Source organism: Narcine bancroftii, chromosome 4, assembly GCF_036971445.1.
Source record: "Narcine bancroftii isolate sNarBan1 chromosome 4, sNarBan1.hap1, whole genome shotgun sequence".
Classification (NCBI taxonomy): domain Eukaryota; kingdom Metazoa; phylum Chordata; class Chondrichthyes; order Torpediniformes; family Narcinidae; genus Narcine; species Narcine bancroftii.
The window spans coordinates 227,726,188-227,745,411 of record NC_091472.1 but is presented as its reverse complement, the minus strand read 5'-3'; the positions used below and the strand labels follow the sequence as shown (position 1 = coordinate 227,745,411).

The following is a 19,224-nucleotide window of genomic DNA, read 5'->3' as shown; positions in this document are numbered from 1 at the left end:
ATTGAGCAAAATGCCAGAGTAGCCGCAAAGCAGCCCGATGAGATGCCAGCCTGGAGCTGCAGTCCGGGGCACTCAAGTGAGCCCCAGCAGCATAGCACTGCACCCCTGGGATGAAGATTCATTATTGAGCTATTGAGATAAGGACTCAGATATTGGATAGGCAAGGTGAGAACAGTAGCCCCCTTTCCCCCCCCCCCCCAATCCGGTTATGTGCCCACCTTGTAAGATGCAATTGCTTGCAAGCCCTGCCATGGCTGGTGAGCAGTTACTGTTTCTCGCTTTCTTTGGAATTGCCTCTGCTGCTAAGATAGCCTCCAGAGATCACACCTAGATTTCCTGCAGAGATCTAGATCACCGGTCTTAAATGCAATCAACCTCACCCTCAGCAGGTTGCGAACACCTTGATTCATCCATGGCTTTTGGTTGGGGAACTTGTGTTATGTGCGCAAACGCACCTCCACACAAGTCCTGATGAAATCAATTTTGAAGATGAATCTTTGAACGTGGTCCAGTCCACCGATTTAAAGCAGTCCTAAAGGCACTTCTCCGTCTCCCTTGACCATATTTTTACTACCTTCACCTCTGGTGCTGTGGTCCTCAGTCTCTGCTTGTACACCATAATCTTGCTCTTTGTCACCTTTGACAGCTCTTGATAAATTTTATTTTTTTAAGTTAATTCTATTACAACTTCTGTCTGTCTTGTGCCATCGGCTCATCATTTAATTACTCATCCCAGATATATACCTCTCCAGTGCTCATGATTCCCGTTCTCTTCCTGGCTTGGTATTTTTCTTGGAACTGTTTATTTTCCAAAGACAGGTGCTGAACTGCTGAATATTTTCAGTATTCTGTTTTCATTATAAATTGCTGGCCTCTTTGTGCTCTTCCTTCTCATGCTGATATGGTGTAAATCTATGCTTATATTTACAAATCTGATTCTTCCAGAGTATTAATTAGTGTGTTCAAAGGTGTTAAGGGTTTGATCCAATCTGGTATTATTGCACCACCTGCTGGTAAAAAAAAATTAATGACAACTCATTTTCCTGCTGCAAACTAAAGTCAAAATGTACATTTTTCATTTGACAATATTACTCATGACGGGTCTGTACTCTATTTTTACATCATCCCTAGTCCAAATCCTTCAATTATTCACAATCACAGATGCATCGAAATGATATCCCATCACCATCACCTGAAGTAATTGACACACAAATGGTAATAGTATTCTGCTAATGGTCAAATAATTTGGTTATTACATGATCACTTAGGACCATTTCCACCCTCACAAAACTGCCTTTACTTATATGATGTGAAAGGCATGCAAACTTCAAACCTTTGCAAGACAATGATCTAATTAATACAATATCAATTGATGAGTGCATAAAAACATAAGAAATAGAAGCAGGTGATCGTCCAACCCTTAAAGTCTCCTGTGCTACTTGTTGACATGGCTGATTTTCTACCTCAGCAACATCTTTCAGAACCATTCTCTTAAGGCTTCGGTACCTTCTGCTTGAAAGTAGCAACAACAAGATTGTGACCAGTTCGATGGGATCCTTCATGATGTTAGCTGCCTTTTTGAGGGAGCATCTCAGAAAGTTTTCAATGGATAAGAAGTGGATACAGTGGAACCCCGTTATCACGTGATGGTTCGGGTCAAAAAAAATCAGATCACGATCAAACCAGGGTCATGTTAAATCGGGGTCACGAAAAACAGAGTTTTCAAAAAAATAAAGAACATATGTACAACACTTGTATTTGCAATCATTTTTTATTTCTTACTGTGACAGATTATGTTATATTTTAGATTATGTATAGATATGATTTTGAAAGATGAATTGTAGGTTTTTTTTTTAAGTGTAGGTCACAAACACTTCACAATACAGATCTCATTTAAAATGCCAGAGCTTGGCTTAAGCCAAACAGTCCAGGCTCTGAGTGCCTTTGCAAAAACTCTGAAGCATTGCCTACTTGTGAAGTAGGTGTTAATTGGACATGCTGTGGAGTCATTTAATGGATTATTGTTTTTTTTTGGAAAGCAACAGATGAACAGACTTAGAAGATTGGGTCGAGAAAGATATCTATAGTTCAGCAGCAGCAGCTGGGACTAGAACAGGACAAGCTGGCAAGCTTGTGGAAAAAAAAACCCATTGTGGAAAAAAACCCATTTTGGAAGACACATTGTGAGTTCTGACTTAAGCTATTCAGAGCCCTTGTGGTCCATACTAGAGGAGATGGCTGGCTGAATAATGTTTCCCTTGAAATAAGGGAAACAAAAAGGAACTCTGTGGTGACCTGAAAGAAAGAGGTTATCATCTGGAAACCCCTGATGGAGCAAGTTTCATCAGCAAGACACTGAAATAACTGATAGGAAGGAATCAGTTTGTGTCCAACAAGCAACAAATCTCTCTCTGAAAACCAACAAGGTAACCATTTACCTTTCAAGCACCAAAGCCTGGTGGAGGCCCATAAATGTTAAATTCTGTGCCCAGTATAAGAATTGCCTGATACCAGTGAACTTGGAGGAGTGAAAAATGAGATTAGACTGTGAATCAAAGAACTTTTCTGAACTTATACACACATTACATACACATGAGCTGAGAATTAGAAGGGGTTGGTTAGGTTAGTTAAGTGAATAGTGATAAGTTAAAGTGTGATCCTGTTTTTATGTTTAAATAAAATTTAAAGTAACTTTTGTTTAAGTAACCATTAGTCTTGGTGAATTTCTATTGCTGCTGGGTTTTGGGGTCCTATGGGCCCATACCACTTTCAATCAACATTTTATTTCTTAAAAAAACAATCGAGTGTTTATTGCCTGAACAAAACATGTTGCTGGCAGTCAGTGAAATCCAAAATGCTTCTGAGCTGGCCAATCAACTTAGGCTAGCCTCGAGGTACTCAATGGCTTCAGACCCTTTTAGGGGTGGGGGTTGAGGCTCCTCATTGTCATCCTCCTGTGGTTCTGGAACCACTGCTATAGTAATGTTACGGATGATCTCGGAATCTGTCAAATGCTCATATGTGGGCATTTGTCATTGGCAGAGTACCACTGGAAATCCTCTTTGCTAATTTGGAACAACATCTGCACCTCACCCACCTCTTCATCTGTGAAGCCACTGAATTCTTGGTCATTATCTTCTTCTCCCTTGGTGGATTTTTGTGATGAAAAGGCTGGGCCCAGACCCTTCTCCTTGCATTTTTCCATACATGAGGAGTTGAATGCTGCCCAGCACTTCCCACCTAAGTGGAAAACTTATTTAACAGTCATGATTTTCAGATACTCTTCCAGTGTTGTTGATTCATCTACAACTCCACGAATTAATTCATGCCTATAATTCTGCTTGAATGTTAAGATGATCCCCTGATCTAGGGGCTGGATCTCAGATGTAATGTTCTTTGGGAGTTACGAAACTCAGATCTTTCCTTTGCAACTTAATAGGTTGGCAGTTGGGCGGAACAGTTCTCAGGCAAAAGAAGAGCTTTGAGTTCTAGCTTTTGCTTATGCAAATAAGCACAGACAGCAGGACAAAATTATGTAAAACCAATCCTCAAAAATGACACTGGTTATCCAAGCATTGCTGCTATGTGTGTACTCGAATGGTAACAACTTCATGTTGACATGGTGGAAACAGCAGAGCAAGTGAAATTCACCAATCATAAAGCAGTTTTAACTTGCGTGTTCCAGTCTTTTTTTTTTATTAAATTTTTTATTTTTCACACCATAAATCACAATAGCCATGATATACACTTTTTCTTTTTCACACATTTACAGTGACTTTTTCTCCCCCCCCCTCCCTCCTCCCAAGCCACCCCCCCACCCTCATCCATTTTAGGTATACAATCTAGGTTGCATTAATTCAGTCAGACAATGTTGTCATTCAACAAAAATACACCAGAAATTCTACAGAGTCCATTCTTTTCTTTCCTTCTCCTTCCATCAACTTAGGTAATGTTTGTCCCCGGTAGGTTTTCGCTATTGTATTTAATGTAAGGCTCCCATACTTGTTCGAATATTTCAATATTATTTCTTAAACTATATGTTATTTTTTCTAATGGAATACATTTATTCATTTCTATATACCATTGTTGTATTTTCAAATTATCTTCCAATTTCCAGGTTGACATAATACATTTTTTTGCTACGGCTAGGGCTATCATAACAAATCTTTTTTGTGCATCCTCCAAATCAATTCCAAATTCTTTGTTTTTTATGTTACTTAGGAGAAAGATCTCTGGATTCTTTGGTATATTGTTTTCTGTTATGTTATTTAATATCTGATTGAGATCATCCCAAAATTTTTTCTACTCTCTCACATGTCCAGATTGCATGAATTGTTGTTCCCATTTCTTTTTTACATCGAAAACATCTATCAGATACTGTTGGGTCCCATTTATTTAACTTTTGCGGTGTAATGTATAGTCTGTGTAACCAATTATATTGTATCATACGTAGCCTCGTATTTATTGTATTTCTCATCGTTCCAGAACATAATTTCTCCTATGTTTCCTTTTTTTATCTTTATATTTAAATCTTGTTCCCATTTTTGTTTAGTTTTACCATTTGTTTCCTCATTCTCCTTTTCTTGCAGTTTAATATACATATTTGTTATAAATCTTTTGATTAACATTGTATCTGTAATCACATATTCAAGGTTACTTCCCTCTGGTAAACTCAGATTGCTTCCTAATTTATCCTTCAAGTAGGATCTCAGTTGGTAATATGCCAGCGCTGTATCTCCAGTTATATTGTACTTATCTCTCATTTGTTCAAAGGATAAGAATCTACTTCCTGAAAAACAATTTTCTATTCTTTTAATCCCTTTTTTTTCCCATTCTCTAAAGGAAAGGTTGTCTATTGTAAAAGGGAGTAGCTTATTTTGCGTCAATATTAGTTTTGGTAATTGATAATTTGTTTTATTTCTTTCTACATGGATCTTCTTCCAAATATTGAGGAGATTATGTAATACTGGAGAAGTTCTATGTTGTACCAATTTTTCATCCCATTTATATAATATGTGTTCAGGTATCTTTTCCCCTATTTTATCTAATTCTAATCTCGTCCAGTCTGGTTTTTCCCTTGTTTGATAAAAATCTGATAGGTATCTTAATTGTGCGGCTCTATAATAATTTTTAAAGTTTGGCAATTGTAAGCCTCCTTGTTTATACCATTCTGTCAATTTATCTAGTGCTTTCCTCGGTTTCCCCCCTCTCCATAAAAATTTCCTTATTATTTTCTTTAACTCTTTGAAGAATTTTTCTGTCAGTTGTATTGGCAGTGCCTGAAATAAGTATAATATCCTTGGAAAAATGTTCATTTTAATACAGTTTATCCTTCCTATCAGTGTTAGTGGTAGATCTTTCCAATGCTCTAAATCGTCCTGTAATTTTTTCATTAGTGGATTATAATTGAGTTTATATAATTGGCCGAGATTTTTGTTTATTTGTACACCTAGGTATCTTATTGCCTGCATTTGCCATCTGAATGGAGATTCCTTCTTAAATTTTGAGAAATCCGCATTATTCATAGGCATTGCTTCACTTTTATTTACGTTTATCTTGTAACCCGACACTTCTCCATATTCCTTTAATTTCTTATATAATTCTTTTATTGATAGTTCTGGTTCTGTTAAGTACACTATAACATCATCCGCAAATAGACTGATTTTATATTCCCTGTCTTTTATTTTTATTCCTTTTATATTATTATCTATTCTTATCAATTCTGCTAGTGGTTCTATAGCTAGCGCAAACAATAAAGGTGATAGTGGGCATCCCTGCCGCGTTGACCTGGTGTTCCAGTCTTTTTAACACAAAACAGAAATGTCACTCGATCTTTGCATTTTTTTAACCCCTCACATCGATGGGAGTTATCTTTGCTAGATAGTGTGCAGTCTGGGATCACCTTGTAACAGAGGCCTGTTTCGTCCCAGTTGTATACTTGTTCTTTGGTGCAGTGACCTCCTTCTAAGAGAGGTTTTAGCTCTGCTGGTTATTCGCTGATGGTGGCACTGTTGGTTGAGTGAATTTCTCCACACAAGAAATCCCGTGACAGCGTTTAAACCAGTCTAGCCATCCATTGCTAGCTTTGAACTGTAATGTTTCTCCATTGATCAGCTGGTCAAACTTCTTGGGTTAAGCTTTGAGAATAGGCTCGGAAATTGGAAGGGGTTCTGAGCATGCTTGAACAAACCACTTATACTGGAAGTCATCGAGGCTAACATCTTTGGCTGTATTCAAGCATTTGGCCTTTAGTCCCACCTCTTCCTCAACTTTCCAAAGTAACTTGCTGAGATTTCCAACCATGAACTGTTGATTCAGGTGTGCCGAGGTCATGTACATCTTGGGTATGACTTTTATTCTTGATCACGTCAAGTGTATGAAGCTTATCTTTCACTGAAAAATATTTTTTTTGTCTTCTCACAGTGCATTCCATTTTGATCTGAAAACAATTTCAATTCCGGAAAGAAGAGAAAAAATGGTCCACTGGCTGACTGCGTTATATCTGGGTTCGTGTTAAATCGGTGTTCCACTGTACTTATGATGTACTTGGTTAGGTTTACCACTTTCTGCAGCTTTCTGTGTTTCTGGGAAACTCAAGTATCCAAACCAAGCTGTGATGCAACTAGTCAGTATACTTTACACAGTACAAGTTAGATCGGGCATCAGATGACAAGTCAGATCTATTTAGATTACTTGGCTAACAGAAGTATTGAATGCCTTTTTACAGTTCATTCAATGTGCATGTTCCAAGAGAGGTCTTCCTACACAAGGACTCCCAGGAACTTCTCCACCCCTGTCCTGTCACTGCAGACAGGTGGGTAGTCCCTCAGCCTTCCCTTTCTAAAGTCTACAATAAGTTCCTTGGTCTTTCTGATGTTGAAAGCAAGATCGTTGTTCTCACACCACACAACCAGATTTTCAACCTCCATCCAGTATTTTGAATCACCACTTCCCATTATTTGCCCAGCAATGGTGATGTCGTCATAAGATCTATAGATTGAATTGGAGTCAAATTTGGCTGTGCAGTCATGAGTGTATAAGAAAAAGGGCACCCCTGAAGTGCCCAGGTTGATGATCAGTGAGGAGTTGGTGATGTTGTCATATCCACCGTTGAGAATATGCTGATAAAGAAATAGAGGATACAGTTTGTGATTGGACTTGTGAAAGATACTATGTATTGCAAACTACAATGTGCTCAGAGCCAAAAACATGGGTACTTGTGCTCAGTGTTTGGTGTTTTTGTGGTAAAAAGAGTTACCAGCTCCAATGGATAGTGAGAAATAATCCAACCTTGTTATTTTCTTCTTGCAAAGCTACAAAAAAATCAAAAACACACCAAGCACATTCTAACAAGATAAAATTTAGGCAGTAGTTGTTAAATCTATGAATGGGTTGGCAACTGTACTTCACTGCAGCCATTATGTAATTGACAGCAGCCTTGGAGATACTGGTGCTTTTTATTATCCACAAATAGCTTGTATCCCTGTCCCTCATGGATAATTATGAGTGAATGCACTTTACAGCCATGAAGCCCCCCCCCCCACCTCACTCCTCCCAGGTGCACCAAGTGAGAAACTTCAATGATAAGGAATAAGCCCAACAAACGAAGTACACCATTAAGGATGCTCAAGAATGCAAATGCTGGAGTCTAAAGCCAAAAGGCAGACTTGATAAAGGGCCTGAACATAGACCATTCTTTATCTCCCAAAGATACTCCTCAATCTTTTGAGTTCCTCCAGCAGATTGTTTCAGTACATATTAAGAGTTTTCTTTCAACATCAACTCAAAGCCTCAATTTTATAATTTGAATCAAGCAAAATATTGTCTTAACTATCCTTTTGCATTCAGGCCAAGGTTAAAGATGACTAAATGTGGAAACCCACAGTACTTATGAAAACTGACGATCATGTTTTAAAACATTAAACTTGAGAAATCCTAAGTGCTCTAGCAATGAAACAGACATCTTGCATAAATATTCAAATAAAAGCAAAGTAAAAAGAGCATTTATAAAATTGCTTAAATAATTTAAGAATGAGTATTCTATTCAAAATAAGAGGAAGTGCAGACACTCAGGTAACAGATATACGCTTTTAAATTTAGATGTACAGCATGTTAACAGGCCCTTAAGGCCGCCCATGCCACCTAATTGCATGCAATTGACAGACACCTCAGTATGTTTTGAATGGTGGGAGGAACTCAGAGCCGTTAGAAGAAACCCACGCAGACGTTAGGAGAATATTCAAATTCCTTTCAGACAGCGTGGGATTCGAACCCAAGTCCTGATCGTTGGTGCTGTCACAGCGTTGCACTAATCGCAACACTAACTGCCGCCCAAATCACTCGCCAAAAATTTTTAAGTGTGACCTTTGCAAATCACTCCCCAAAAATTTGAGTATGAAATAAAAGTCACTCTTGCAGAATTTACTTGGAAAAAATGTAATTTTTTTTTAAAAAAATCACGTATTTGATTTTTTTCAACGTGCTTTTCTTGATGCATGCACTGACAATGTATTAAGGGGGGGAAAAAAGACATAGCAATATGAACTTGTTTCTAGGAATGAAATCTCCCTCCCATAATGCGGTCACCTCCATTTTGATTAGCAGAGAAGAATTATGCCAAAATGAGAAATTGACTGAGCAAATCATGAGAAATACTTAAATAAACAAGCGCTTTTGGCACTTCATGTAATTGATAATATTGATGCAATAGATGGCGCAAGATGCCAAAAATAACAGTGTACAGAAGGGTGAAAGAAGCAAGGAAACATTTAAATTGCTATTGCACTTTTTATCCTTCATGATGTCCCAACCACAAAAGTGGAGTCGTTCTAGAGATAATTTCAGCATGCAATGCTTCATTAACAGTTTTATCAAAATGGTCTTACAATTAGTTTTAGTGATATTAATGGAAGGAATAGATCCTCATCTTCCTCAAAGAAATGCCAGCTGAGCAAAAAAGAGGGCTTAATTTCACAAGCTCTTATGAAGCACAGTTTCTCTATCAATGCAGCTCGTCTGTCTGGACTTGAACCCACAACTTTCTGATTCAGGAGATGGCATTACCAAATGGGCTAATGACAAACAAAGAGTAGCCTAATTAAGAGGTCAAAGTAGCAATTATGTGGCAACATAGATAAGGCAGAGGAGGCTAGTGAATATGGTATTGGAATCTACCCAAATGGTCAAAAGTTCATTAAAAGGTATGAGCTGAATATTAATGACAAGAAAAAACTTGAATGTTTTAGCATCACCAGAAACTGATCATAAAAGCTTCCAGGTTTTAAAAACGCAAATGGTTCACTAATGTGTCTTAATAATGAACTCCAGCCACTCTGAATACCTCTGGCAAACTCGCATCCCCAGTTTCACAGCGAATTCTGCATCATACTGCCTTCAACTATCTATAGGTGCCAAGAATCCATTCACACCGCAATGCTGTAAAAACACAAAATGCTGGAGAAGCTCAGCAGGTCAGTGTCCTTTATGTAGCAAAGGTGAAAATATAGAACCGACATTTCAAGCTTGTGTTTTGTGTTTTTACTTCAACCGCAGTGTCGACAGATTTTTATGATTTACCACAATGCTGCAAGGTTAGTTTACTGGAACATAAACAATTCCTACAATTAAAGCCAAATGGAACCTTACTAACAAAGTTTATTGTTCCATCAACAATTCTTCTTTAAAAGCAATTTCTCTCATTTAAATGTTGAATACTCACCCAAATTACCGACTACACATAATGATTAGTTAACAATGAAATATAGTCTAGTTATCCCAGATCCCCTGAAGTTAACATCGATTATTCAATGTTTATCCACAATTAGAAAATGCATACATCCCTAAATTAGATTCAAAGGGTAATTCAGATCAGCACTGATGCCACTATTACACAACTAAATAATGAGCTATCTTTTCAATACATACTGCAACAGAATAATGGTGCGAACTGAACAAGCCAAATTTATAACATTGTCATAATCCCTTCCAAGTATCCAGCAGATGATTCAGTTCAAAATTGGCATCTGCAGTCGATTATTTTAAGTACCTGCTTGGTCCCATTTTCTTCCAAACATATCTTGGGTCCAACAATCTGAAGAGAGAGAGAATAAATGCATCATTAAACAAAATCTTATAGCAATGTCTTCCTGATGCAACATCAGGGATATTTCGGTTTAAGTTGATGAATGCAGGATATTTATAGTTAGTCCTGTGCTTATTCTGAAAACAAAACACAAAAAACACAAAAATAAATATTACGTGTTACAGAAAATAAAAACAATGTACCATGTAAGAGCATTTGAGTCAACACTGGGGCATTTTTGTAGATGTGGAAATATACTGTTTTGATAGCATACAGATTTATAGCTCCACCCTCACCTCTGGGTCAAATATTGCAAACAATTATATTTTATATTATTATCTGGGGAATTGGTCACAGATTTTGTGGCAGGGACCGGGCTCTTGCATTGACCGGGCTCTTGCATTCCAGTCAATTGTTACAGAGACATTTTTGCTCATCCAGTAGCAAGTACTGGAAAAATCATTCAGATAATTTGGATATTGTGGGGAGATTATGGGTGGAAGATAGGGAAAGTTTAGTTTGTTGAGTAGGTTTATATAGGCCACCACCACATTGTGGGTCCAAGGGCATGTACAGTGCTGTAATGCTCTAATGTTCTATTGAAGAAGATGTTAATAAAGAAGAACTGACTGCCATCAATAAACCCATAGAAATTGATGCTGTGCATTCAGATTATGTTGCCTTGGTAAATAGCAAAGTGCCAAAAACAGATTATTGATATACACCAAAGGCAAGACTGTCTGCATGGAAGAGAAACAAACCATTGTAGGTGATTCTCCAACTATGCCTGGATAAAAAAGATTAGAACTGTTCAAATGCACGCCCACGCAGCAAAAAGATTATCGAGAAGCCTGGGAAGAGGATGAAGTGGTGACTTGTGTCAGAAACTACTAACAGGGAGCAGTAAGCATCATCAACTCGGATTTCAAAACTAAAGCAAGTGACAATATGCAAGAGACTTCAACAGGCTTGCAGAAGGAAATTGTCAGTTCACAAGAACAGAAGTTATGAATTTTTAAAACCCAGAGTCATGAAGTACAAACTAGTTGGTCACAACTGGGATTTTGAGCCCAATTCCGTGGTCACTTCAGGAATAATTATGATGGACCAATGACAAACTATACTAGTGTTTTCAGATTTGCCTTCAAATTTAAATTTAGACATACAGGATGGTAACAGGCCCTTTGGCACACGAGCCCATGCTGCCCAATTATACCCAATTGATCGACAGGCCTGGTACATTTTCAAAGGTGGGAGGAAACTGGAGCCTCCAGAGGAAACCCACACAGACACTGGGAAATGTACAAACTCCTTAAAGACGGTGCCAGTTTTGAATCTGGATCACTGCCGTTGCAATAGTGTCGTATTCACCACCAAGCTAACTGTGCTGCCCCTGTGCTTCTCATGCTTTGCCTTCAATGAGACAGGTCTCCTCAGATGTGGAAAATAGTCCATGCTTTCTATAATCTCACACCTTGCTTACCCACAGGGACTGCTACAATACAGCGTAAGCAGGTTGGTAGAGGGCATTAATTTTCCTGCTATTAAGTGTAAGACCCATCACATGCTGCAGATTATGAATCAACAGTAACTTTGAGAGCACATACATCTATCACTTACATATTGCAGCTCGATGAATTAAGTTAGGGTGATTTTATGTTTAGAATGGAGGAAATAGAATTCAACAGCTGCCTAGAGCTCTACTCCAGCAAGAGTTGGCTCGAGGTGATTGAACAAAGTGCTGAGGCAATGGCACAGCCTCACTGACACCAGGAAACTACTGGAGGAACTCAACAGGTCAAACACCTGGTGGAGGCCAGAGACTATCTCCTCAGATGCTGCTTGGCCCAATGAGTTCCTTGAACAGTTTGTTTTTTTTTAATCCAGCTTTTCAGCATCTCCTGTTTCTTTATGTCTCCATCTTGCTTGACACCAGTCTACACTGCAACTGAGTCAGCTGTGAACCTGTTGATTAAAACACAACTTGTATACCATCACAAAGCTCTCAATGATGACAAACTCTGACAATCAAGTCCACCAATGGGGTTTGGGGCACCATCACAAACTTTGGCTGTCTGAGAAAATGGATATTTGAAGATTCAAGACCTCAAAACTGTCAAAATGCTTACAGTCTCATAGGCAGCAGTGATTCCTGCTCTCCTGTGTACTTCTGAATTTTTCTTGAGAGATACTGCACAGTAACAAGCCCTCGGCCCACAAGCCCATGCCACCCAATTAACCAGAAATCCCATATGTTTTTGGCAGGTGAGTCAAAACTGGAACACCCAGAGGAAACACAAATGCAGGAGGAATGTGCAAACTCCTTACAAGCAGTGCCAGACTCCAACCCGGGTCTCTAGTGCTTTAACAGCATTGCGCCAACTGCTACAGCAACCATGCCGTCCTTGTTGGACTACTGCAAAATTCTTCAAATCCACTGAATATTTGATACATTAGATACTACAGCTTAAAAACTTTATGAAAAACCTAACCCACAAGCACCAAAAGTAAATTAAAATCTGTGTCTATTCCCAAGCACATCTGTAGCACCGAGGACCAATTACACCAAACGTAGCTGCAATGTACAGCCAGGTGGCTTACATGCATGACCCCAGACTCTCAAAATAGATTTTCTCTTCTGAGCCCCATCACAACTACAGATTACCAGGTCTACAAAGGGGAGAAAAAAAACAAGAACCTTCTTGAAAAAAGCATTACATCACCACCCACTCATGAAACCCTTGGTCAAAGGCCACTCAGAAGAGTGAAGGAGAATCTGGGATCCACTGATGGCAAGTCCATTCATTAGGAGCTCAGAGAAGCCCAGAACAAAGAAGGAATACACTCACTATCAAGCTACACACCCACCCTGCAAAAAATGGGTTGGAAATATAATGCTTGACATAGAGGGAGTGCCTAAAAGAATGTTTTCAATATTTAAAATATGGTACTATGTACAATCAGGCCTTTCCTTATAAGGAAATGAGTCTTGGAAAACTGTTCTCCACACAGCCCAAAATAACAGCAAAACTATAATCATGAAATAGGCATTAAAGTGCAAGAGCCCTCATATGAGCATGCATGCTGAGCAGAGGAAGGGGCAAATTGGAAAACACAAATAACTGAAAATCTGATATCTGTCTGAATGAAACTGCCTTTGTGTCAACTAAGTTTCCTGAATAACAGGAAAACAACAACATTTAGCCTTGGAATCTTGCAGGAAGAAAAACAACAGAATAACAGTTGAAGCTTGCAGAAGGGCAGCTAAAATCATCAAAACAATCAAGTCTACATCTGGCAATACACAAGGAAACAAAGGCAGGGACTGAGACAACCACATCACAAAGCAAAATAAAAGAGGGAGGCCTCTGGACAACAATGCCTGCTCTTCCATATGGATTTCAATGCAATTATTTCAAGCACCAAAAGGACTTCTCAAGAGGAGATCATGGAATATTTCAGGCCTCTAACTGGCTTATCCCCAGAAATGGTTGGTCAAATCCTCTGCCAAATTCATGCATATTGTCAGAATTCTATTGATCAATGGAAACAATGTCAGCAAAAAATAAATAAACAGACACACGGTGAAGTAATCTTTTGAAAAAAGGTCATTGCGTATTTTAAATTATGTGTGATATTTGTCCATGTTGTAGTAATGACACAACTCGAGGAGAGGTTACAACAATAACTATTTACAACTATCTACAGGTAAGTAGGAGCTCTGTACGTGATGGCCATACCATGCCTCGACTCCATCAATCCGGAGCTTGCTCATGCGCAGACCGCTACCGCAAGTACAGTGGCTGCAAGGCAATTACAGTGGGTGCCGAACGACTGGTCTACATTCCCTTTCTTTAATAACCCCCAACATAACAGTTTGCAAGATAACATTACACAATGAACACAGTCTTTGTACTTGGGGTTCAGTTTACAGATGTGCCCGGAGCCTATCTGTGGAGGTAGAGGCCTGTGGTACTTCAACCTGAGAATGTGCACGGTCCATTATCTCAGGTGAGGCTACTGAGGGAGTACCACTGTTTTTAGGCTGAAGTCCCGTATTCAAGTACACAGTCTCGTCAAGATTGTGTTAAAATAAGACGAGTTCCCTTACAGGAAGATTGTGTCATCGGTTTCTCCTGGATACTTTCCCTTCCGATCAGACCAGGTATGACCTCGGCTCCTAGCAGCTTTATTCTACCATGCCAGTCCGATCATAGCCCCGCAAAGTTTGCATCCTGACAACTTGACACTCTGTCAAAGCCTCGAGCAATCGGCTCGCTCGCTCTGTCATAGCGCTCCTTCTGTGACAGTGTGACAGTCTTTTGCTCTTGATCTCCTGTGGATTTATCATTTAGGGCTCCAGAAGCTTCCTTGTCACAGGTAAGGTCATGTGCATCTGTCTCAACTTCAGTCTCTGATTAGTTCCTCGCAGAGCATTCCAAAGTTCCAGGTCTTTTCTCCTATCTTTACATCACTGACATATGAATTGAATGATTCACCAGGCTTCTGATCTTTTGAATTAAACGTGCCTTTCCATCATGATATTTGTCTGTGGATTGCACATTTCTCCAATTTTTTTCCAGTACTCAGGGTCCTCTTGATTCTACCAGACTGAGAATCAGCTCCCCTTCAATGAGACATGTCTCCTCAGATATGGAAAATTAGTCCATGCTTTCTATAATCTCACACCTTGGTTATCCACAGGAAGAAATGATCTCTTCCTCTCTATGGCTTCCAGACCAGCTAAATTTAACAAAATGTATGTTCTGGTGCAGTTAGGCTTGTCACTATAAGTGGCCGCGATAAATATATCATATTCTTTTTTGAAAATACGCCAGTTCTCGGCAACGTTACCCTCGAAGTTGAATGTGTCAGGTCGTTGGAATCCATCCGCCAAGGTGACTGCTGCAACGTGGTGCTGGTTCCTCACTTGCAGGTCAACTGGGAAGCCTCAAACTCGGGACACTCGCCATCCCACTTCTGACACCATGTTTATCAATGTTGTAGCAACGACACGACTCGAGGGGAGAGGTTATAACAATAACTATTTACTACTATCTAGAGGTAAGTGGGAGCTCTGTACATTGTGGCTGTACCGCGGCTGGACTCGGTTGAACTCCATCCTGCCAATCTGGAGCTCATGCACGCACAGACCACTACCACAAGTACGGTGGCTGCAATGCTATTACAGCGGGTGCCAAGTGACTGGTCAACAGGTGATAAAAATACATATCAAATAAATGTACAAAAATAGAAATCAACTCCACAGCCTGGATCAAATGTAAGCTATTTTCACATGACAAATAAAGCATCTGAACAAAGCAAAAATGACTTGATCAATCCAAAGATAATTGATATGAAAACCTTCCTCTGCCTGGCAAAGTTGCTCTCACCCTTGATAAATTCTCCTTTGACAAATACCACTTTCTCCAAGTCCAAGGGTGCCTTTTTATTGGCCATGTAGAACAATCCATACTATAAGCCTATATAGGCAAGGGTCCTCAATTCTCCCTTACAGCTCTTCAGCGCTTGACGTCCTGCTTTGCGGAAACTGCCAAAATGTTTGGCCTGGAAGTCAGCCTGAAGAAAACTGAGGTCCTCCATCAGCCAGCTCCCCACCATGACTACCAGCCCCCCCACATCTCCATCGGGCACACAAAACTCAAAACGGTCAACCAGTTTACCTATCTCGGCTGCACCATTTCATCAGATGCAAGGATCGACAATGAGATAGACAACAGACTCGCCAAGGCAAATAGCGCCTTTGGAAGACTACACAAAAGAGTCTGGAAAAACAACCAACTGAAAAACCTCACAAAGATAAGCGTATACAGAGCCGTTGTCATACCCACACTCCTGTTCGGCTCCGAATCATGGGTCCTCTACCGGCACCACCTACGGCTCCTAGAACGCTTCCACCAGCGTTGTCTCCGCTCCATCCTCAACATCCATTGGAGCGCTCACACCCCTAACGTCGAGGTACTCGAGATGGCAGAGGTCGACAGCATCGAGTCCACGCTGCTGAAGATCCAGCTGCGCTGGATGGGTCACGTCTCCAGAATGGAGGACCATCGCCTTCCCAAGATCGTATTATATGGCGAGCTCTCCACTGGCCACCGTGACAGAGGTGCACCAAAGAAAAGGTACAAGGACTGCCTAAAGAAATCTCTTGGTGCCTGCCACATTGACCACCGCCAGTGGGCTGATAACGCCTCAAACCGTGCATCTTGGCGCCTCACAGTTTGGCGGGCAGCAGCCTCCTTTGAAGAAGACCGCAGAGCCCACCTCACTGACAAAAGGCAAAGGAGGAAAAACCCAACACCCAACCCCAACCAACCAATTTTCCCTTGCAACCGCTGCAATCGTGTCTGCCTGTCCCGCATCGGACTGGTCAGCCACAAACGAGCCTGCAGCTGACGTGGACTTTTTTTACCCCCTCCATAAATCTTCGTCCGCGAAGCCAAGCCAAAGAAGAAGAAAGAAAGAAACATTGATGCTGTAATTGGTGCTGCCTCCTGCACCCATGATGAGCCACTTTGTTGCTAACTTTTACCTTGACCTCAAATTTATTTGGTCCATCTCTGGCAATACTGCCCTGACTCGATCTCTGTCCCCAACACAGGAGACAAACTCTCCACAAATATTTCCTACAAACCTGCCAACTCCCACAGTTACCTTGACTGTACCTCTTCTATTGTTTGCTGTAAGGATTCTATTCCTTTCTCTCAATTCCTCCATCTCCATCATATATACTCCCAAGATGAGGACTTTTCAGTACATCCAAAACATCCTCCTTCTTAAAAAGCGTGGCTTCCTATCTAGTCAACAATTTACACATTTTCTGCATCTCCTCTATTTCCCGCACATCTGCCTGAGCTCCTCCAGCCTGAGACGCAACAAGGACAGAATTCCCCTCGTCCTCGCCTAAAAACCCACCAGTGTCTGCATGCAATGTATTATCCTCTGCAATTTCCACCATCAACATGCATAGTTGACATAGCGGATAATGCAAAGTCATTACAGCGCCAGTGATCGGGACCGGGGTTCGAATCCTGCGCTGTAAGATGTTTATACACTCTCCCATGTCTGCGTGGGTTTTCCCTGAGGGCTTCGGTTTCTTCCCACCATTCGAAATGTGTTGGGGCTGCAAGTTAATCAGGTGGCATAGACTTGTGGACTCATGGGCCAAAAGGGCCCGTTACCTTTTTCCTGTGGGCGAGGCAGAATTACCGCTAATTCAGTGGTTCCAACCTTTTTCTTTCCACTCACATAGCACTTTAAGCAATCCCTATGCCATAAGTGCTCTGTGATTAGTAAAGAATTGCTTAAGGTGGTATGTGAGTGGGAAGGAAGGTTGAGAATCACTGATCTTGACCCAATTGTTACTGAAATATTTTGCTTGAGAAAAATGGTTATTGGCCCAATTCCTTTGGAGCTATGAAACCGTGCATATAGCAAGTAAATTAGGTACGATTACAACAGTGGTTTTCAAACATTTTCTTTCCACCCACATACCACCTTAAGCAATCCATTACTAATCACAGAGCATCGATGGCATAGGGAATACTTAAAGTGGTATGTGAGTGGAAAGAAAAGGGTTGAGAACCATTGCACTAATTGATCATGAAAAATAAACTACACAGCATAAACAGACAAACAAAGAACTATAAACAGATAACAAATGTGAACAAATTGACTGTGCAATACAGGGAAAAAGAAAATCAATAAAGTCTACAAGTAACCTTAAATGAGTCTGATTGAGTTTGTCATTGAGGAGTCCGATGGTGGAGGTGCAGCAGATGTTCCTGAACCTGGTGGTGCGAGTCTTGTGGCACCTAGACCTCTTTCCTGATGGCGGCGGCAGCAAGAACAGAGCATGTGCTGGGTGGTGAGGATCTTTGATAATTCATTCATCAAATTCTCCCCTATCACTTCTCAGCTATTTTTTCCGTTCTACCCTCCCACCTGTATCCTCTGATAATCTCTTACCCTTCCCCTGCCTGTTCCTTCATCCTCTCCTCCCATTCTCCCCCTCACCCCACCTTTTTACTCAGACGTCTGCCTGTTTTTCACTCAAACCTCAGGTCAGAAACGTTGGTTACCCTTCACTTCCAGTATATGCTGCATGAACTGCGGAGTTTCTCCAGTACTTTTTGTATGTTAATAGAATTGGTTAGAATTAATGAAAAAACCTTTGTTTATAACTTGCATATGTCAAAAAGCTCAAACATTTTGCACCAAAGCAGCCATCATTGCACCATTTTCTTAGTCTAGCTCTTCAGAATTACTGATAGAAATTATGAAAAATAATCATTAACCATCAAAAACATTTATAGACATGTTATTTTATAACTTATTTACTGCATCAATAATACCTTACTAACAATTTGTAAATTAATAAACACAGAAAAGTATGCGCAAAAGTTTAAAGGAAAGGGTGGACTTGGTTAGGAAGAGCAGCTGAACAAATGTTCTTTGTCATGGCTAAATTTATCAACCAGATCATGTACATAAAATAGTTCACCAAGCCAATGGTCATATGAACCAAGTATTAAATGCTTTAAATATCATTCAAGCATTTGGAATGTTGCCCAACTTTCTGTAATGAATGGTTAAAACAAAAAGTAATAAATATCATCCATATGTTTCTGATTAACAATTGTAAACTCAACAACAGTCACAAGAGGTTGCATGCAGGTCTTTTTTATTGCATAAAATATGAAAAATCATCGCAAAACAAATATTTTTTTTATTGAGAGTGGTACACTTCCACATGCATACAGAACCGAAATGGCTTGCAATAAAAGCCATTAATACATGGACTGGACTCAGTTAAGTGCATTTTTTTTAAAAAAACTAGCACCAGATAGCTATCTGAAAATATTTTGTCTGTTGGAGCATTGGCCCAGGTGCAACAGCTTGGGATCTCAATACCTCACTGACAATGAGAATATTTACATCTGAAATGTCTTTGCTTTGTGGTGAAGAGAAGGATTTCAGACCTCAAGAGATTTATTTCCATGAACAGCCACAAATCAACTGCATTGCAGGCCACTAATGGTGCGAAGGGAAATCCTAGGGGAAGGAGAGGGGTGGTGGGGGTGCAACTCAATCTTCAGCGGCTGTCCTCCCTGATGCAACTT

At 40.1% G+C, this 19,224-nt stretch overlaps 1 protein-coding gene across 17 annotated transcripts in view; it reads right to left on the bottom strand.

Annotated features, from left to right (window-relative positions):
* The window catches only part of LOC138761675 (double-stranded RNA-specific editase 1-like), a 400,374-nt gene that overhangs the window by 241,661 nt on the left and 139,489 nt on the right, over positions 1-19,224 (bottom strand). For 14 of the 17 annotated variants that reach the window (XM_069934221.1, XM_069934227.1, XM_069934222.1 and 11 more), the window contains one exon: positions 10,046-10,090. In XM_069934221.1, the coding sequence (XP_069790322.1) occupies positions 10,046-10,090 (45 nt within the window). Of the gene's footprint in view, positions 1-10,045; positions 10,091-11,701; positions 12,005-19,224 lie in introns of those variants that run through there. The other 3 variants (XM_069934223.1, XM_069934233.1, XM_069934234.1) reach the window with 2 other exon arrangements.